The sequence below is a fragment of the Humulus lupulus genome, chromosome 2 (assembly GCF_963169125.1).
Source record: "Humulus lupulus chromosome 2, drHumLupu1.1, whole genome shotgun sequence".
Classification (NCBI taxonomy): Eukaryota; Viridiplantae; Streptophyta; class Magnoliopsida; order Rosales; family Cannabaceae; genus Humulus; species Humulus lupulus.
Window position 1 is genome coordinate 12,260,817 of NC_084794.1, and position 23,003 is coordinate 12,283,819.

Consider the following 23,003-nt stretch of genomic DNA (forward strand, 5'->3'; position numbering starts at 1 on the left):
GAGATATATATTGATCTTAAAAAGAGAGCTGAAAATACTTTTTTTTATGCATTAATAAATGCATTAGAATTTCCCCACAACTTTTTTCTGTGGAAGGTAAAAGCTATATATATATACATTTTAATGATTATTTATTATTGCTAAAAATACAATTATTCGATATTTAGAATTAGCTATTCGCTATGATATATGTTGTTACTGTTAATTGAAACTAGTACTATATGATAAATTTAGCCAAAAAAATTAATATTAAAAAGAAGAAGAGATATAAGAAAAATACATGGTCCTCATCAACCTTTCCAAAAACATACACAATGTAGTAATTAATAAACTAAATACATATATTTATAAATATATACGTAATTAATATCATAAGATGGGAATACAAAAGTAAAAACATCTTATTTTTAGTTTTTTTCCATCACTAGAAGTAGGAAGGTTTCTTTTTCTTATTATCACCGACTATTCCTTCATTACCGGCTAACATCAAGTACTTGTCTCTCCTAGTAAGACTAGTACATTCAAACCCCAAAGTATCAGCCAGTTGTTTTTGTATGTAATTAGCTACCTCGCAGCTCGATCTTCCATCCCCACAAGTCATCTGTTTGGGAACTTTCCCGAGAAAATGAACGATATAGCCAGGTCTAGGGTTCATGAAGAAGAAAAATGGGTCCAACCATTTGAGTCCACTAGCTGTAGTTCCATAAAACATGGTGGCCTTTGTGGTGACAGCCACAGGGACAATGTCGTCGCTTAACTCGGCAAACAAAGAGCTAAACCTCAACAAATAGGGCTCTCTACAGGTAGTTCCTTCAGGGCAAACCACCAAATCACCTTGGCCAAGGATTCTCTTCATGGTCAAACCATCTTGCTCTCTATCCCTAGTCAACCTCACGGTTCTGATGGTGGATATGAACTCAGACATCTTGCTAAGACTGTAGGTCACAGCGGTGACGGGCTTGGCCAATGAGATGCTGATGAAAACTGGGTCGACGAGAGTTCTGTGGTTGCACACGTAGAGGATTCCCTTCTTGCTGTTTTGAGGATCATTTGTTTTCCAATGGGTGCCTCCTTTGACCGTTAAGTCAACGCCAGCTGCAATGCCCAGAGGGGTTCCTATCTGGAAAGGAAGGAACCCCACTGAGATTCGAAATATGGCTAGAATGACTCCCAAGGGAAGCCATAGGAACATGACAAGAGTCGCAGCCGGCGTGGGCAAGAAGGCTAGTCTCCCATCATGGAAAATAAGTGGTTTGGGGTACTTTTCCCTAGTCATTACTTTACCATTACTTTTGCTGTCAGCTTCTTTCACGTTCACTATGTAACCCTCCTACAAATACACATGAGCATGGTCACATCACGATTATGAACATTGAGATTTTATATATGAAAAAATATATGGTGCAATTATGATTTATACCTATATTTTTCATACGTGTCTTGGTCACACTCTTTTGTTTTGTTGATCTTGTGCCATGTTGGATAGAATAATTAGCTACATACCTACAGCTACTACTATTATCATGGTCATTATTTATTAACTTTGGCCTTTTTCTTGTGAGGAGTGAAAAAGATTTACCCTAGTATTATTAATATAGTTTCCTAGTGCTATGCGCCACCTATCATACATGCAGCCATTTATTAATGCTCTCATTTTCGAGGATTGTTAATCAGTTATATGTATATAGTGAACACTAATTTAACCCTAAATAGCCAGGTTGACTGAGGTTAGGTAAAAACGTGAAAGCTAGGGATTAATTCTTCCCTGTAAAAAAAGCAATTCCTTTCCTAATAAATAATAAGTGCACTGTTACTCTTCTGTTTGTATAAATATGAATATGCAACAAATTTAATGATGTTTATTTTATCACATATAGATATATAGTTGTGTTACCTTGCATAGTGTTAGAATGAGTTGGTCATGAAAGCTGGGAGTTCCGAGCCCAATATCAGGCTTTTTATCACCAAAATGCTCCTTCAAAGCTCTATGCTTGACGAGTAAACCAGGTTCAGAAACAAAACCACTGAATCGTTTCCCATTAACCTCTAACTCGGTTCCAAAAACGTCATCGACACTCAAATACTCCTTAAGAAAACCCTCAACCATGACCCTGGGAAGACTCGTAAGCACAGTTTTAGTGCCCGCCGAGGCCAAAACCTCATACGCCTCGAGATTAAGATTCTCGAGATAAAACTTGGGCAGAACTGCTCGGCTAACGTTGTCCATGTCCTTCGTCTTAAGACCAAAAAAGGATATGAAGATCATGGCCTTGAGCTTCATCTCATAGTCCAAGACCCACAAAAAGGAACACGACAAGAGGAGAACAAAGGCCCTGAAAATCCCACCACCTTCGAAGGCGACCAGCATGAAGTAAGGGAAGAAAGAGTGCGAGCTCAAGAGAACTCCATGGAAGTCAGAGACCAAAGTTTGTGATCCTCTGGAGTCGAGACCACACTTGGTTATGGTGGGGAAGAGAGGATGAGGCTGCTGCTGCTGTTGTTGTGGTGACCGGAGAGCGTACAACTTTCTTCTCATCTTTCTCAAGGCTCTGTAACATGAGTTAGCCAAGAGCTGGTATAAGATCCAGTCTACTAACCTGAGAACCACCATAGGAAAGAACATGGTGGATATAGTAGTAATAGTAATAGTACGTAGAGGACGCTTTTCTTTTTCTCTCTTGATTTTCCTTGCTTCCTTTACCTTGGAGATTTTATTGTGTGAAGAGAAAAAAGGTGATGTATTTAAAAGCTGTTAAAGAAGAGACAATAAGAGAAGAAGAGTAAAAACGAGAGAGAGAGAGAGAGATGTGGTAGAGGAAGGGTTGAGAGCAGTGATTATTTATAGGAGCTATTAAATGAGATGTAAGTAGGGAAGTTGACCAAAGGGGGCCACACCGTTTTGGCATTAACTAATTTCAACTCTTTTTTTTTTCTTATTATTATTTTATTTTCAAAATATGGAAATGTTAACTACATAATATATTATGTTAAAATTAAGTTGAACGGTGTGTAAATAAATTCGTGCAAATAATACTAAAATAATAATTCATGTAAATATTATTAGTTGGTCAACATCAACGTCTAAGAAAAATGTATAGTACAAATGTCAAAATCTAAAAATATGACTGATCAAGAAATCTTTGATTATGTTGTTATTTGGCACCCTAAACACGCCACGTAAGTAATATTGATTTTACATAATAATTATTAAATTCAAATATATATAACTTATTAGAATGTCAAACCCTTAACAATTCTCTTTATTATATATAACCATTTTTTTTTTCTTTTGTGTGTGATTTTTGAATTGCACTTGTATTATGGGCATAAAGTTTAGTTAGGTAGAATTATTGGTGACCGCTCAGCCATTACAATTTAGGTTTTGATTCCTTTGAAAAAATAAACACACCCTCTTTTTTCTTTCTTTACCAATTTTTTTTAGGTCTTGAGAAACGTGCACATGCATTATTTTCGTTAAGCTCTGCCTATTGTGCTAGCTGATCTACTATGCTGTACTCAGGAGACTCCGTATATATATATATATATATTTATATATATATATTACAAATTTTCAACTCTTTGTAATTAGTCCACAGGACAGGAGGAAAAGATGACTAATCAAGAGTTAGATCACCCGTATTTTCTAATTAAAATTTTGACCTCTAAAAGGTAAAATATAAATATATAATAGGAGTCAAATATCATTATTAATTTACAACTAATTTTCTTTAGTTCTTTTATTATTAGTTGTGGTATGTGCTTTGTTTTATCCCAATGGAGAGCATGGACCATCATTGATATACGCATTAAGTTTGGGAACTGTTAGTGAAAAGAGCGGTCGGTATCAGATTTTAAAATGATCACAGCCCTTGAATATTATATTTCGAGGAATTTACATTGTTTGATGAAATTAAATATTCTTCAAAATCACATTAACTGCGCATTCAGATTTAGAATTCATAAGATTATTGATGGGGTCGAATATACGTGATGAGTATATATTTATATTATATGTAAGTAGGGTTTTTTATTTTATTTTTTGAAAGGTATGTAAGTAGGGTTAATACATGCATCTTTTTATTCCACACATTTACATACAATTAGCAATATATTCATTGAATGCATTCTTTAGACCCATATGGCTATAGGGTTTTTGAGATATGATCAAGTGTCTTCAATTCACACTTTCATCACCACCATTAATAAAAAAAAAAAGTAAAATTATGACAAATTAATATGTACCAACTAGAGTAACATGCAATCATACATATAATATAGGTGAGAAAATTTTGTTTGAAAAAGGAGTAAAATTTCGATTTGCGTGATACTGTGAAAAATGATTTTACATATATATAGAGTTCATTGGAATTTCATTGATCAACCCAGTTAGGGTTTTTTTTTTAATTTAATTTTTAAATTTTATATAATGACAGGTAAAGGTCATAAAACTCTCGTTAGTTGTTAATTGGTGAACTTTAATCATTTGATATAGATGTGTCGAATCCGTCGATCGATCCATCACATTGACATGCCTATATATGGTTTGCATTGCATTCCCCCTTTTATTATTAATTAATTTATTTATTTATTTATTAATATATAACAAAAATTTACTGCATGATTCACATATATCTAGACCTACCAGCCATACCCAATAACCCAACATTATGTATACCTTTAATTAGTTCTGTTTGCTTTTAGCCTTTAATTTTCACAATAATAGGCTTTAATTCATTTCAAGTTTAGTTTTCTCATTTTTTTTTCCTTTTTTCTAATAATTGTGTACCAAATAAATAAATATACAATGTCTAAATCAAAGGGGGCTACGAACGTACGGTGCTCGAATACATTTAATTTATCATAAAAAATACTGGTAATTTTTAAAAGCTTTTCTTTTGTTAGCATGCAAAAACGTTAGGGCAATAATAATTATATGATCATCCTAAAATATGAAAATGCTATTTATGTACATATACCCATAGCTAATAAGAACATATATAAATATATATATAATGGATCATGATCTTTTTGCTTTTGTGTTACGAAAACGTTCATGTACATTTGGTTCATGTACATTGTACATGATCCAGTCACTTTTGATATATATATATATACATGTATTCACACATTATGATGAACAGTTAAGTAGAATTTTCATTGTTCAGGCAAATCAAATCATGGGTATATAGACATAATATATATATGCAGTGCCCACACACCATGAGGTTATAATTAATCCCCATAAACTCCATGACCATATTTTCTTCCACTGCCCATGATGATGCTTTAAATAATCTCTAACCCCAACACTCCATCTATCGTCTTCGAGTTTCCGTACAGATTCAAACAAATTTGGAGGCAGACTTTTTTTATCTTGAAAAAATAGAAAAAAAAAATAAAAAGAAAGAAACATATTGGCTGTCTTAGTCTCCTTGAGGTCGGCAGCAGCATATATGCGCATGTTTGAAACTAGTTACAATATTAGTTTTGTTTATTATACATAGTTTAGAGAATAGCCTTTCTTTATAAAAAAATATGTTAATTTTGTTGGAAAAAAAATGTATTACATGTTACGATTAATCATATATACATTATAGTATAAAACATGTCAATGATCCCCAATTCTATATAAAATATTAATTCTTAACTCAACATGATCCACTAGAAAAAATATTCCTAGCAATTATACAAATTCTATAAGTTTGATTTTGATATTCACTATTGCTATAGCACATTTTTTATACAACCCTGAAGCGCCAAACATCTTCACAATAAAAGGGCGATAAGAATACTATCACCAACATATAAGAGACAAAAACACTACCACCAATACAAGAGCCAGGAATAGTATCACTAATAATTAGGGAACAATATATATGTGTATATATATATATATAAGCAACTAGGGGTTTAGAACATTAATCTTAAGTTACAAAGTCATGTCCGAGGCCCCTAAGGGATGGTGGGCTAAAGATACTATTAATTAACCACATGTGATATCATTCATAACAGAACAATTTATAAATGATGATACTGTGATACTTGTGAATAATAGTAAACTTGTTGCACCAGAAAAATTTAAAGTTACAACAAATTATTATGATATAGACATTCTTAGATTTTGTTTAAAAAAAATGTTTAATCACAATTTTGCGTTGTGAAAAAATAATAAATTTTTGCATTATGCATGTGTGTGATATCCTTTTAAGAAAAAAAAAACTCCATCACTTTTGCTCAAACTAAAATTATATGAAATCTTAAAAAAATATCCTTAAACACTATGAAGTTTTGTTATAACTGAACCTTATTTTGTTTGTTTATTCTTATTAACATATATATATATATATTAAAATTAAATGAGTACTAGAAAAATCAGTTTTTGCGGCAAACAATTACCCATAAAACACAACATGAATTCTAGTAGTTTTATTTGCGATGAAAATGTACTATTGGCGAAGAAAATATCGCCGCAGATAATAGAAATAAAAGGGGGTGCATTGTATTTGCGCGGGTTTCCGTTCACTTATTTACGGCGAGAAATTTTATTTGCGGTGAATTTTTCGCCACAAATAAGCTGAAAAGTCATGAAAAATGTAACGCCCTATGTCACTATGCCCCGCAAACCAACACGAGTCTTTCCAACGTATTTTGTCCTCACTCACATGCTTCCTAAGAAAACTTATCAGGAGGTCACTCACATGCTGAGAAAACTTCCCAGGAGATCACCCATCATGAGACTACTCCAGGTCAAGCACGCTTAACTTTGGAATTCTCAAGTGACGCGATACTGAAAAGAAGATGTATCTTGTTGACATAGGTAATACCCATCAATCTATTTAAGCAATCTTCAACGTTGTAGTCTCATACCTACACAGTCTTAAAATCATCACACTTGACCTTCCTCAGGCGATGTGGGATGGCACAGCTTTTACCCGGTCTTTCCCCCTGCGGATCACGGGATTTTGAATGTCACAATCACCCCCCCTTAGGTGTCGGACGTCCCCGTCGACCACACTTCCAACTAGGTTAAGGCTCTGATACCATTTGTAACGCCCCACGTCTCTATGGTTGCTTCTTAGAAAGTGCCCCAAGTCACTATGGCTGCTTCATGGAATAACGACTGGCCCTACAAACCAACATGAGTCTCTACAGCGTGCTTTGTCCTCACTCACACGCTTCTTGGGAAAACTTCCCAAGAGGTCACCCATCATGAGACTACTCTAGGTCAAGCACGCTTAACTTTGGAGTTCTCAAGTGATGGGCTACTAAAAATAAAATGTATCTTGTTGGCATAGGTAGTACCCATCAATCCATTTAAGTCATCTTCAACTATGTAGTCTCACACCTACACAGTCTTAGAATCATCACACTTGTCCTTCCCCAGGCGATGTGGGATTGCACAACTTTTACCTGGTCTTTCCCTCTGCGGATCACGGGATTCTGACTGTTAGAATCACCCCCCCCCCCTTAGTGGTCTAACGTCCCCGTCGGCTACACTTCCAAGTGGGTCAAGGCTCTGATACCATTTGTAATGCCCCATGTCACTATGGCTGCTTCTTAGAATGAAGACCGGCCTTACAAACCAACACAAGTCTTTCCAGCGTGCTTTGTCCTCACTCGCACGCTTCTTGAGAAAACTTCCCAGGAGGTCACCCATCATGAGACTACTCCAGGTCAAGCATGCTTAACTATGGAGTTCTCGAGTGATGGAATACTGAAAATAAGATGCATCTTCTTTTCGGTAGCCCATCACTTGAGAACTTCAAAGTTAAGCGTGCTTGACCTAGAGTAGTCTCATGATGGGTGACCTCGTGAGAAGTTCTCCTAGGAAGCATGCGAGTAAGGACAAAGTACGCTGGAAGACTTGTGTTGGTTTGTACGGCCAGTCGCCATTCCAATAAACAGCCATAGTGACATGGGGCGTTACAAAAAACGTGGCTGAAATAGTTTGGTGGGAAAAATCGCTGGTATTTTTCCATTTATTATTTGCAACGAATATTTTCGCCACACATAATGCTGGATTTTTTAATTTTTTTGGTGGAATGACGTCATTTTACTTAAGTATAATCCGAAAGATTATTCGCGGCTCAAATATAGGGTATTTGCGACGAAAATAATGTGATGGATATAACACACAACCTCTCTTCTTCTTTCTCATTTCTGTGATTCATCTCTCTCTCCCTCTCTCTCTCTCTCTCATCTTCACTTTTCTTTGGAACTCCAGCCTCCCCCCACTTCAAATGACATCTCTGACCCCATCCGCCCCTCCTTTGGCCCCACCCACCCCACGGCTGGCCCTACTCACCCTATCTGCCCCCTCATCTGACCTTATGTCTCTCTCTCTCTCTCATAAGAATTCCCAAAAACCATTTTTGAAAATTTCTGAAAAAAATCCCAAAAAATTCCCACGGCCACCTCCTTGCTCCACCACTTCAAAAATAGACCACCACCACCACGCCAGAGTAGTGTCATCGTTGCCATTACAAGTAATGTTTGCTCTCGCAATTTTTTTATACATATAATTTTTTAAAAGTATTATCACTCTAACCCTGTGTATTTTGGTGTCGCCACCACCATGCGTAGTAGTGCCACCGCTGCCGAGATTGGAAAGCACCTATACAGCCCAGCTGCTAGCCGAGAGGTATATATATGTATATATATATTGTTATGTTAATATTTGTATAAAAAAATCATTAAGTTAGTGTTGACCCTTGATTTGGCCAACGACACGGAGTCAAATATACAACAAAAGATAAAACGGCAAGTAAGAAAGGTAATCTAATGGAAGAGAAGAAAACACCAATGATTTATAGTGGTTCAGCCCCAAAAGATGGTAATGATCTACGTCCACTTAGTGTTATTGTTAAGATTGAATCTCACAGCAGTGATCAAAGAACTAGGGTTCTCGGGTTTCACAAACCTTAGAAGAAATATAATAAAACGATGGATAATTGCACTATAGCTCTCTCTTTTTCTCTCTCTTAGCCAAAAGATTCACGAATCAAAAGTCCCTTCCTTGAGCTATTTCATGCATATTTATAGGCACAAGGAGGGTTACATGGGCCAATGGGCCATATCTTTCCTTAATAACCGCATATCAAGGTCATAATGAAGAAATATTCAATGTATTAATTATAAGATTATAGTTTATGAAGGAAACAAATCAAGTTATACGACCAGCCTGGTCGTATCTAAATGTTAAGCCTCAACGAAGCGATGTGCTTCTGGTCGATAGTCGAGCAGTACTTTGGCCACGTATCAACCACGTGTGAGAAATCCAAGCCACGTCATCAACAGCTTTTTTTAGGGTAAACATTTGCCCCCCAAGTTTATTTATTGCGACCAGCAATTAGTAAACTTAGGAAACTGACTCTTCGAATACCCCACGAAATCTGTCAGAGCCGCCCATGCTTTCTCGAAAAAAGGTGATCAATCATGTCCAATCAAGTATTTTTAGTTTATCAATAATTTTTCTTACGGTCATTACACTTCCCCATGTTTCGAAAAGTTACCCTTTATGATTACCTTGGTAACCGCTCCTCGGCTAATATAAATAACTCTTTAGAATCAGTTTTTACTTTTTACGCTTTAACTTTATCCTCAAGAAAACTGAATAACCGGGAGCTATATTTCCAGAAACTCAGACGGATCACAAAGCTCCTGCCCAGCTGAATCAAATTAGCATCTCAGAACTTTACTCCATCTTTCATACAAGTACGTTTCTTCAAACCTTTCAGTTGTTGATATGCCATGCAACACTTGTTTATCTCTATTTCTGATTTCTGAGTTCTTGGAGATTTTTTACTGTTCTTGACTGAAACTATTTTGGAGAAATTGGAAATGTTAACCAATGCTTGAAAGGGTGATGAAACAACGTCTTGTAGGAGTTAAGAGCCAATTTGGTAGTCGAGATTGTAGATTTAGGGCGTAAAATTGAAGTAAAAATTCGATTTTTAGGCTAGTTGAAAAACTGGGTTTTTCCCACCCCTTCGGAGTTGAAAAACTTTTTACTTCCGCTTTTCAATCTGTTTTTCAAACTACTCGTATAGAACTTAGTATTTTCGCTAGAATGTTGCTGGCCGTATAAAAGCTTAACTTTTATACGCGAGCAACCTTATTCTAACTCGCAACATAGATTTTTAGGCTTTACGTTCTCACCTCCCCCTTTCTCTATTTGCAACTTTTCATGCAAGATCTGTGGGGAGGTGAAAGGCCTATCAACGACGACTTGCTTGCCCAATTACTTGAAGACGAGGAGCATCCGTCGCTGCTGACACCAGAAATTCCTTTTTCTCGAACCCCACCCAATAGACCTCAGTCAAACCTTCCAGCCATGGGTAGAGTAAAATCCACTACCCTGAAAAAGAAACCTTCAAACCCTTCAAATCAGCCTGCTCCTCAGGCTGGAGTTCCCTCGACCAGTGGTCGGGAAAGAAATATCCCTGACCCTAACATTCAAACTCGCGCTCAGCCTCAAAACGTCGTTCAACCAGATGTTGAATGGTACGTCGCCCCTATTAGTCGGGTAATGATCAGGATGATCGCTAATTATATTAAAAAATACGGACTTCCCGGGGTGACACTTGTTCAACCCACTCAAGACCAATGGGCGAACTTGCCTGGAGGCGCCTTTAGTGCCTAGTTGAGGTACCACATCGAGGCAAGAGTGACGCTGCCTCTTCATCCTTTTTTCCAGGGGGTGGCCAATTACTTCGGGGTCGCCCCTTTTCAAATAACTCCCAATGGATATAGAATGCTTGCTGCACTCTATATCCTCTATAGCCACAAGATATGGCCCGTCCCCACAACACATGAGGTCAACTATCTGTTCGACCCAAAATCTAACCCCAACCAAGAAAACATGGGGTTTTTCCACTTTTGCCACCAGGAAACAGGTCGCACTTTCCTGATGACACCACTTATATCTCGAACGTGGGGAAGTATCATCAAGAGTATTTCCTAACGAATGACATGGTCACAAACAACTTGCCCTTCACTCAAGGAGGTAAAGTCTTTGTACCACTGGTCGTTTATCTTTCTTCAACTTGGCCAGTATGATCGATATAGAGAATAGTGTCAAACAGCTAGTCACAGAGGCCAATCTGAGACTGGTCGGCCTTTTGGCCCCTCATCAGGATGTGAGGGAGTCAACAGCGGGGAGTGCCATTAGTGGAGAGGTTCCTGAGCAACACCCAAACGTGCAACAACCCCCTCCGAGGAGGGCCACTGGAGTGACAATCAGGGAACCCTCCAGCACCCCACGAGCTGTTTCTCCCCCTGCCCCAACGGGAAAGGGAAAAAAGAAAGCCACCGAACCTCTCGAGCCCCTCGATGAATCTTCGGATGAGAACGGTACTGATCTCTCACTCTTAGATAGCTTTCCAATTCCTTGTCACTTATTTGACGATGACGGTAATTTTAAGTACGCTCCCAATTTAGATTCAGACTTCTTCATGCCAAAGAGTGAGTGTAACACTAGTAGAGTATATAATGTAGCGACCAGTAATGATAGCTCGGGTATTTCACTTACAATTGTCTTTGTTTCTTTTCCTGTCATAACATACTCAATCGTTTATACTATCTCACTGTTCGTGTATTTGCTTTTCTTATAGACATGGATTTCGAGAATGTGTTCGACATATATAGTGCCCTCGAGGCTCCCGAAGCTCCCTCGAGCAAGAAGAAAACGAGCAAGAGGCATCCCTGGTAAAGTAGTAAAACACCTCAGGCCAAGAAAGCTCGTACTGCAGGCCCTCTGGCAGACGGACCCTCAGCAAATGTAACACCACCTCATTCTCCTCGTGAGCAACAAACTCCCCCTGCTCCTGTCGGGTCGACACCTTCTCCACCGACCCCAACCGACGAGACTCAGCAGGCTGCTTCTGCTTGCACGGGGGGCGACATATCGAGTCACGCCTTAAGATCGATCAAAGACAGGGTGGCCAAAATTTTGAAGCACGAACGTTACCGAGAGGCGATGGCTTCGACAGAGACAATGGACGTCAACCAGATCTTAACCCGCGCATTGAATGAGTCTGCCAGTGTAATTTATCTTTTTCTATAGAGACAGCTCCTTTTATATTCTACAGTTAGCCTAAACTTTGCTCTGATCGTAGGCAATGCTAACCCTTACTGTGGGTCAGCTCCGTTCGGGTGTCGTCATTGAGCAGTCCAAGACTTTGGAGCAACGACACATTGAAGAACTCAAAGCTGCCGAAGCGAAATACGTTGAGCAGCTTGAGGCAGTGCTTGGGGAGAAGAACAAACTGGCAGATGAGCTAAGGGAGAAGCAGACTTCTCTTGATAAGGCCATCAAGCAAAAAGACAACTTCAAAGAGTCTAACCGTATTAACTATTGTGAGGCTAAAAAGCTCAAGCAGGAATTGGCTGTGAGTAGACAAGAGACTACAACCTTGGAGGGCCGAATCGAGAAGCTTGAACAAGCCAACGCCAGCAATTTGGAAAGGTACAAGAACGCCACAGTTAAGTGTTTCTATGAATTCTAGAAACACAACCAAGAGGCTGACTTCAGCTACCTTCCCGAGCGCGCTAAGCATGCTGAGATAGCTCGCTGCGTTGCTCGACTGGCGAAAGAAGAGAGAGCAAGGGTACCTGCCTCGCCCGAAATCTCCTTGGCAACTAGCGTGGACGGGGCGAACAATGAAGCTACAAATGTCGTCGACCAGGACGCCCCTCAAGATCCTCCAACCTCATATTCTGCTATTTTTCTCTTTAATTTTTCAAGTACACGTCCTACAGATTGTGATGTAAAGACACTTATTTCCCAGTTGACTATTTATTGCTGCATTTTAATTGAACAATTACATCCGAGCAGCGACTGCTCGCGGTGTAAAAGGATACATTTTGATATTATAATATGTTTGCATCTTATTATAACATATGTTCGCATGACCAAACTTAGCATAGTACTTTGGTTTGATTTAACAAAATACAAAATTTTGAAAAATACTCTAAGTACCCTAGCATGCTTTCACTTATTTTTCTCATGTGTTTACATACCTTTCGATATGCTTTACTTACTAGATACCTTATATGCCCCCCAAGTGATCGAGGAGCTTTAGGTCCTTGGTCACTTACCTTGACCAAAACCTGTTTGAACAATACTACTCGTAGCAAAATAATTAAAATTGTAATACAGGAAAACAACACACGTAATGAGCAAATACTTGTATAAAATATAATAATTGGCAAGAATGATTGGCTGCGCGCAGTCCCTTATATTTCTCGTAATAAATGGACAAAACATGTCTTTACGAGTGATCAAAAAGATCTTACACTTATAAGCAATTAGTCACATAAAATGATCAACCCCTTTTCATAACTTGTAAAAAGTAAAATTAATACAAGCCAATCCTTTAAGAAGGATTGTTCATTGATAGTACTTTCGCAGGTGTTCTCCATTCCAATAGCGAGGAACAGATCTCCATTTAAGCGAGCAAGTTTATAGGTGACTGGGTGAAGGACTTCTTCAATCTGGTATGGTCTTTCCCAATTAGGTCTGAGTACTCCAGCAGCTTGGTCGCTGGTGTTTAGGAAAACTCTTCGAAGTACTAGATCTTCGACATTGAATTTCCTTTCTTGCACTTTAGAATTGAAATACCGAGCGACTTTTTTCTGGTACGCAGCTACTCAGAGTTGGGCTTGTTCACGCTTCTCATTGACAAAATCTAGGGATTCCATCAGTAGTTGGCTGTTCGAGCCTTGATCGTACGTTATTCTGCGATGCAAAGGCAGATCTAACTTAATAGGCAACATAGCTTCATATCCATAAGCTAAAGAGAATGGAGTATGGCCTATTGCTGTTCGATGGGAAGTTCTGTATGACCAAAGAACTTCAGGCAATTGTTCTGGCCATGCCCCCTTAGCTTCTTCTAGTCTTTTCTTCAGTGTATCCTTTAGCGTTTTGTTGACTGCTTCGACTTGTCCATTTGCTTGGGGATGAGCGACTGAAGAAATGCTCTTGATAATGCCATGTCGTTCACAAAAATCTGTGAATAAATTACTATCGAACTGGGTGTCGTTATCCGATACGATTTTCCTTGGCAATCCATAACGACAAACGATGTTCTTGATCACGAAATCCAACACCTTCTTGGTTGTTATGGTTGCGAGCAGCTCGGCTTCGGCCCATTTAGTGAAGTAGTCGACGGCAACCACAGCATACTTAACGCCGCCTTTTCCTGTGGGCAAAGATCCGATTAGATCTATGCCCCAAACTGCAAACGGTCATGGACTTTGCATCTGTTTAAGCTCATTGGGGGATGATCATGGGATTTTGGAGAACCTCTGGCACTTGTCGTACCTCCGCACAAACTCCATCGAGTCTTCATTCATCGTGGGCCCGAAGTATCCTTGCCTCAGGATCTTTTTTTACAAGCTTTGCCCCCCAGCGTGGTCCCTACAATAGCCTTTGTGTACCTCTTTCATTAAGTCTTTGGCCTTTTCTTTTGGAATACATCTAAGGAGTGGCATTGAGTATCCCCTTCAGTACAAGATTCCATCGACCAGGATATACCTAGCAGCTTGCCGCTGAAGGGTCCTAGCTTTGTTTCTGTCTGTTGATAACACGCCTTGCGTCAAATACTCTATATATGGTGGCATCCATGTATCCGCCATCTGGATTACCATAGTGGTCTCCTCCGCTTGGATGCTTGGCATAAACAGCCTCTCAACCGGTACTATATTAAGAGTATCAGCGTCCTTTGTACTTGCTAATTTGGCCAAAGCATCAGCATTGGAATTCTGGTCGCGAGGTACTTGCTGGAGTGTGTATTTGTAGAACTGAGCCAATAAATCTTTTATTTTGTTTAAATAGGCAACCATATTTAAACCTCGCGCCTGGTATTCTCCCATGACTTGATTCACCACCAGCTGAGAATCACTGTAGATGTGAAGCACCTTTATATTCATGTCCCTGGCTAACCGTAACCCAGCGAGTAATGCTTCATACTCGGCCTCGTTGTTAGAAGAAGTGAAGTCAAACCTGATTGTGCAGTGAAATCGATGCCCTTCCGGCGTTATCAATATCACTCCTGCTCCAGCGTGGCATTCGTTAGAAGAACCATCTGTAAATAATTTCCACGAGGGAGCTTGGTTTTGACACTCAGGCTCATTAGGCTCTTCAATCTGCTCACTATCTGTAAGTTCAGTGAACTCTGCAATTAAGTCACCCAGGGCTTGTCCTTTTATCACTGCTCGCGGCAAGTAAGATATATCGAACAGCCCAAGTTCGACTGCCCATTTTAACAATCTACCTGCAGCCTCTGGTTTTTGCAGGACTTGTCGTAGAGGCTGGTCAGTCAAAACCGTGATTGGGTGAGCTTGAAAGTAAGGCCGCAGCTTCTTGGAGGCCAAAATTAGACAATAAGCTAGCTTCTTGATGGGCGGGTACCACTGTTGTAACGCCCCAACTCCAAGGAACGTTACAATGTGCCTTATAAATAGTGCTAAACTCGCTAATCGAGCAATTTGGCCAAAATCATGTAACTAAGTATGATTAGCGGTTTAGGGATTAAAATTTTTGGTTAAGATGTAATGTTTCATTAGAACGTTTATTATATACATTGGGATCCCAAAAATATAATTTAAAGATTTATTACAAGAAAATATTTACAACCAGCCGATCTAAGCAGCAAAATAGGGTTTAACCCTAGTTCCTCTTCAAACCTCAGCCGTGGTGGTCAAGCAGCTGCATATGTACCATCATCACCTAAGCTCTCCAACTCAAGGATGATTCAGCTTTCTTTTGCCTTTACCTGCACCACATAGCACCCGTGAGCCGAAGCCCAGCAAGAAAACTTAATATGCTCATGAACAGTAATAATATGTCATCAAATCATAAGGCACACGCCTAGCAGATATAGCCCTATTCAAGCAGGCAAATGAGTCCACGTAATGTAGAGTATAACACATCAACCAATGATCATAATAATCATCTGGGGCTTTTAACCCAAAATAGAAGAGTGACAGTTGTAATAGTCACTAAGGTGGGTTTATTCCCAATAGCCATGTGACGATAGGATCACCAGGGCTTAATAGATAAGTGAACCTTTCACTAGCTTAAATAGGATAGGTGTATGATGACTAGTCATCAACATAACCTTCCTCATGACCCTAGAGTCATAACTATGGAACATTGTTCCCTAGCCATGTGACAAGCAGTCACCTAGGCCTTAGGCCCTGGCTCTGAGTAACTAGTCTTAGACTAGCCAAGCGCTTATAGGTTTCATCGACCTTAGGGTCGGTCCAGCATTAATGCCTTAGAGTCATTCAACGCTGATATCGATTAGATCTAGTCTTCATTCGGCCCTGCATTCAGGACGCTTATGCCATTTCTGACTCTTAGGTCAGTATCCCTGACTAGTCAGTACCATATACAAGTAACCAATATTCGCTAGCATTTAATATGCAATCAATGTCCACATTTATCAACCAACATACCTCAACAACAACCATGCATGTCATATACATAGGGTGCAGTCTTCTTACCTCGGGTTAGAGCAAGAATTAGTAAAAGAACAATCCTTGAGAACGATCAATCATTTGATCCTTTAGCAGTCACCTAGTCATAACCAAATATGGAATCCCATCAATAAAATAAATCATAAAAAGGTTTATAATCTAAAACCTCATTCCCAGGATCCATCCCACACTCTCGGGAATCTCAATCTACCCAAACGAGGCAAAAGAACCCATCTCCGAGCCTTAAAAGTCATCCCGAGCCCTAAAATAAGCTTGTTGGAAAATGGACCAGCACTGCAGCCTGAGGCGTTATTTTAAGTCAGAGAGGTCCAGCTCTCTACCCTGCCTAGCGCTGCTGCGCCAACCACAGACCAGAATCTTTCTGGTTTTCCCTCCTTGCAATTTCCTTTGAAACCAACCCTCCAAACCAATCCCAAACATCCAATTCAACCCCAAAACTTCATACATATTACAACATCTTCAAAACCCAATCAATCTTATTCAAAAACTCCCATTAATTCCAACTATCCACATCAAAATCTATAGGCTAAAAACTAAAAGAAAAACAAAGTAAAGCTTAAAGTTCATGGATGATTTCTTACCTCAAGCTGGTTTTGGGTCCTCGTCAATGGATGGATTAAGATTCTATGCTCCCACCTTTGATTTCCTAGCTTGTTTCTTCAAATTAGCTTCAAAAATTCCAAAGGAAGAAGAAGAGAAGAATATGTATGGGAGGGAGAGATATGAGGATGATGATGCTATGTTTTCTTACATTTTCTACAGCATTAAGGATTGATATATATATATATCTTAGGGGTGAAAATACCATTTTGCCCCTAGGTCAAATAAATCCCTTTAAAGACTTCCAAGGGTAAAACTGTCATTTCCCGCCTATCTCGTTAATTATAATTGACACCCTCCAATTCCTGCTATTCTCTATATTCTCAAATACCAATAATTCATATCCCATTACCCGTTAATTCCCGACAACGTTCTAATCACCAAATTACCCCGAGACTCACTCCGAGCCTCGAACTTAAACTCGTCATGACTAGATCGAAAACTTGTATTCCATGATCGTCTCATGCCGAATGGCTCGAACAACTCCACATATCATGTGGTATTATTTATAATTCATCCACATGCATGAAAATACACAATTGACGCCCTCAACGGGCCAAATTACCAAAATGCCCTTATAATAAAATGTGGACCCATATGCATGCATTTATCACCATATAATAATATAATTCACATAAACATGCATATAACCATTTAATAACATAATAAACCAATTATGGCCCTCCCGGCCTCCTAATCAAGGTCCTAAACCTTATTAGGAAATTTGGGGCATTACAACTATCCCTTCCTTATAGAAATTTCGTCCTCAAAATTTATCTTAACTGCCGGAATATCAATTCCACACGACTGATCCCAGTTTCCCAGGTCATTCCTTCGACCTCACTGTTTCTGCGACATATCTTAACTCAAGGTATAACTCTAACCTTATTCTTTCTGTCTCATATCTGAACTGGCTATTCCTTACAGGATAACTTAGCCTCAAATTCCCAGATTCTCATAACTCAACTCATGAGTTTCTCTGAACCCGTGTCCTCAGAATGGAAATACATAGCACACTGTATACAACTAATAGTGCCAAAGATAAGGTCGAACCAAAATCAACCTAACCAATCCTATCCAGGATTCAAATTATCAACAAAATCTAGGGCTCAGCTTGCCCTTAACTCCTCACCCTTTTCCATGGTGATACTTTAAAGAAGATATGATCTTCTGCCTGGAACTCTATGTTCCTGCTTTCCAATTCAGTAAAACTTTTCCATTTACTCTAAGAAGTGAGCATCCAAGCTTTAACCTCTAATAATCTCAATGGTCCCCTGAACCATCTCATGATCCAGATATAACATCTCATCCATCTCATTCCAATGAATTGGTGACAAACATGCTCTACCATATCTTATCTCATAAGGTACCTTTCCGACATTGGATAACTCTCTCTCTCTGATTAACATCAGTCTAAGGACAATGAACTGTACTGAATCCCATCTATATACTCATCGTCGTCCTTAACCCTTCCATGAGCTTGAAGTAATAATAAAGTCCTCATCTGATAAAATAGACCTTGAGTTTAATGAAGGCGCACTATTTCTTTCTCACATAGAGATCTGAATACTGATCAGCTGTACCATTTACTTATCCTTACTAGTAAAAATGAACTCACTCGGAAAAAACTAGCCCATAATGACCCAATGCCAACTCACGTTATCCCACTAACCTGGGCAATCCCACCGCGAAACCCATATGATGCTTTCTTATTTCCATTATAGAATACTCAAAGACTACAATGGCCTTACCAATTTCTGACGCTCTGTCATGACCTACTAACAGATTAAGAACTTTACCTCGCATTCCATTATGTCCCTCTCCATCCCAGGCCACCACTATAAAACTTTCATATCCTGTTACATTTCCATGATGCCTGAATGAAGAGAATAAAAGAATAGCATGAGATTTATCCAGAATCTCCCAATTAATCTCAATGTCCATCGGATTCCAAATCCGGTCCTTATACCTCAATAAATTCATACCTGACATTGTACAACTCTTAGCTAATCCAGCTAAGACTTTCCACTCAATCTTTCCTATATATGGTTCACTTAGTCATCTTTCCTTTTTATCCTTTCCGAAATGATAATCTTAAACATAAAACTGGCCACCTGGCCCACCAGACACTCTACTCCAGTTCTGGTCAGATCCTTTAACCAATATATTGCATAGGCAATTACTTTTCTCTGCTACCGAGATGTCATAACAACCCACAAACTGATTCTGATCTGCAAGAAGACTCAGAACTCCTCCCAAGGCACCTGTAATATCCGTACCACCCAAGGACACTCTTACCTTCCGAGGCATTCCTTGACCTTGGAAAATCTTCGCAGAGAATACATCGTCCAAGACGATCACAAACCCCATTCAAATAAACCCTTGAATGCTCTGTTCATCTGACTCATAAACACTTGGCATTAAACAAATTCTCAAGACATACTCAGCACTCCCAGTGCTCCTATCTGATACAAACACAGTCTTTTATATAACTTTCTCCCTGATCTCTAACTGGTCCTAACCAGATCCAAGATCCACCTTAGAGAATTCCATCTTACTCACTAGCTGAACCTTTAATTCTTACAACTCTGCTGAGTCAATCAATACAGTGCTTAAATCTGATTCCATCCCTGGCACTAATCCAATCACCATTCTATTCTTTCACATAAAGGAACCCTGGCAAATCCCCTGGAAGCACATCCAGAAACTCACAGACTATTCCAGTCTGTCCTGACCCCACTGGCACAATCTAAGTGGTATCCACCACACTAACTAAGAGTTCTATGCATCCCCCTGCAATAGAATTCTAGCTCTCAATACAGATGTCATCGGCATACCAAATCTATGCACAACGTCAACTACCACAAGGATTTCCACTCTCAAGCCCAAGGGATGCTATTCTTTCCTTGCCATTTAAAATTTCCCCACACTTACTTAACCAATCCATATCCTAAATCAAACCAAAGCCAGTCATAACCAGCTTTATCAAAACCACTGAGGAGTCTTTTCCACAATAATTCACCTGATCTCTTAAATTACAAATACAATATCACATTTTCATCATAACACAACCATATGGCCTGTGCAGCAACTTTATGCTTTTCTATATGCAACAAATAAAGAATAGCATGGCACCAAATCAGTCAGTACAAAATAAAGATCAGGACCAAAAGCTAACCTGCCACCCCCGAAAAACTAGTCTCGAACTCTGATTGCCTCATAATAAACACTCGAGTTGGAATCGAGCTGTCTATCCCCTTTTGCTCATCCTCTCTTAGCCTTGGGCAATCCTTCTTGAAATGCACAACCATGCCACATGCAAAACATGCCCTTGCTCGGCATTCTCCCAAATGACACCTCTTGCACCGCGTGCATATTGGACGAGTCCTCCAGTTCTCCTTCTTGCTTGCTCTAATAATTGGAGGTACCCCTATCTAAGCTTCGTGCTCTTCAGCACTCTCCTGCCCAATCTGATTTCATGTGCTCTCAATAGCAAGAGACTTTCCTACCACCAAAGCGTAGGTAGAGATTTCACGCACTGGGGAAACTCTAATGCCCTGAGCTATTCCAGGATTCAATCCCTGAATAAAATTTTTCTTTCGAGCTGTATCTGAGGGTACCATGTCAATAGCAAACTTGGCCAATTCATCAAATCTATTAACATACTCAGCTACTGATGCATTACCCTAAACGAGATTCAGAAACTTATTCATCTTAGCAGTCTTGGCTACATCACAATAATACTTCTCATTGAACAGCTGCCTAAATTCTTTCCAGTCCATCACAGCTGTGTCTCGTGTCTGGGATACTACTTCCCACCACGTCCGGGCATCATCCCGCCATACAAATGTAGCACAGATCACCCTATCGTGACCCACCAGCCCCATATTGTCAAGAATGGAACTGATCATGCCCATCCATTGCTCAGCTCTGAATGGATCTAGGCCTCGCTCGAAGACTGGAGGGTAATACTCCTGGAATCTTCCACAAAGAAATTCCTATCTATTCTCAACCCTAGGCTGAGCCAAAGCTGGTGCCACTTTTGGCACAACAAAGGAAGAGGTTCTCCCCAGCAGATTCTGTTGTTGCTTCAAACACCTAATCTCTTCCTCATGCCTCTGCAATCTTGATTGCAAATCTGTGAACATCTGTTGAAAATTCATAAGAGCAGATGAAAAACTGAAACCCTGGCTGTAATTCCCAGCCTCTGTATAACCACCACCAGGCCTCATTATCTGCCTTGGATATAAACCTGCTGATTGAATTTGCAGTCAATAACGTGACCCATTAAACATGATGAGCATATCAAGAGCTTTCCCCATGGGAACAATCTTACCACACCACAATCACAAATCACTGCAGTGCTAAAAACATGCCCATGGCATTCATACATCAATTATAATCCCCGCTCTTCCAACTTTCACACCATGCCTCCAACTCCAGCATGCAATTATCACAATTATATACGTTCATAGAGCAGGTAATCATATAATCACAATCATACATATATTCACGAAGCATATAATCATTTAGTCAATAATCAGGCTCTATCAGAATCTCATGCTCCCTAATACAATATGCAAGTAAAACATTTACATTCTATTTAAGCAGTTAAGCACATAACTACAGAAATAGTTACCATTCCCTGAGTGAAGCTATCTTCAGTGATGAATGTACATTCCCAGCTTGTCTTCATGAACCATAAACCTTGGCTCGCTCTGATACCAAAGTTGTAACGCCCCAACTCCAGGGACCGTTACAGTGTGCCTTATAAATAGTGCTAAACTCGCTAATCGAGCCATTTGGCCAAAATTGTGTAACTAAGTATGATTAGTGGTTTAGGGATTAAAATTTTTGGTTAAGATGTAACGTTTCATTAGAACGTTTATTATATACATTGGGATCCCAAAAATATAATTTAAAGGCTTATTACAAGAAAATATTTACAATCAGCCGATCTAAGCGGCAAAACAGGGTTTAACCCTAGTTCCTCTTCAAACCTCAGCCGTGGTGGTCGAGCAGCTGCATATGTACACATCGTCACCTAAGCTCTCTAACTCAAGGATGGTACAGCTTTCTTTTGCCTTTATCTGCACCACATAGCACCCATGAGCCGAAGCCCAGCTAAAACAACAGCCAGCAGCCTCTCCAATCTTCTTGGATGTTTTCGCCATTAGATTTTTTCACAGTTTTTTGTCAAACTCTCAATGAAAGCACCAAAATATTGATCTTTGATTTGGCCAATGACATGAAGTCAAATATACGAAAAAAGATAAAACGGAAAGTAAGAAAGGTAATCTAATGGAAGAGAAGAAAACATCAAGGATTTATAGTGGTTCGGCCCCAAAAGATGGTAATGACCTACGTCCACTTAGTGCTATTATTAAGATTGAATCTCAGAGCAGTGATCAAAGAACTAGGGTTCTCGAGTTTCACAAACCTTAAAAGAAATACAATTAAACGATGGATAATTGCACTATAGCTCTCTCTTGTTCTCTCTCTTAGCAAAAAGATTCAGGAATCAAAAGTCTCTTCCTTGAGCTATTTCATACATATTTATAGGCTCAAGGAGGGTTACATGGGCTAACGGGCCATATCTTTTCTTAATAACCGCGTATCAAGGTCATAATGAAGAAATATTCAATGTATTAATTATAAGATTACAGTTTACGAAGGAAACAAATCAAGTTATATGACCAGCCTGGTCGTATCTAAATATTAAGCCTCGATGAAGCGATGTGCTTCTGGTCGATAGTCGAGCAGTACTTTGGCCACGTGTCAACCACGTGTGAGAAATCTCTGCCACATCATCAACTGCTGTTTTTAGGGTAAACAGTTAGTAATAAGAAAAACGATACTGTGTTTGGATTATTGATTTTATATAGAGTTATATTTATTCA

The 23,003-nt window shown here is 39.2% G+C and overlaps 1 protein-coding gene across 1 annotated transcript; it reads right to left on the minus strand.

Annotated features, from left to right (window-relative positions):
• Positions 1–268: 268 nt before the first annotated feature.
• Positions 269–2,804, minus strand: LOC133817294 (glycerol-3-phosphate acyltransferase 1). The gene is made up of 2 exons (XM_062249768.1): positions 1,895–2,804; positions 269–1,330 (listed from the first exon to the last, which is right to left on the minus strand). Exons 1-2 carry the CDS (start codon positions 2,621–2,623, stop codon positions 425–427), a joined length of 1,635 nt encoding a protein of 544 aa, XP_062105752.1. The 5' UTR covers positions 2,624–2,804; the 3' UTR covers positions 269–424.
• Positions 2,805–23,003: the final 20,199 nt, after the last annotated feature.

Bases quoted from the DNA above. Each gene is read 5' to 3' on its own strand.
- LOC133817294 (XM_062249768.1), bottom strand. From the start codon at position 2,623: ATGTTCTTTCCTATGGTGGTTCTCAGGTTAGTAGACTGGATCTTATAC. The intron at 1,331-1,894 runs GTAACACAACTA...GTGTATTTGTAG, and splicing joins TCATTCTAACACTATGCAAG to GAGGGTTACATAGTGAACGT.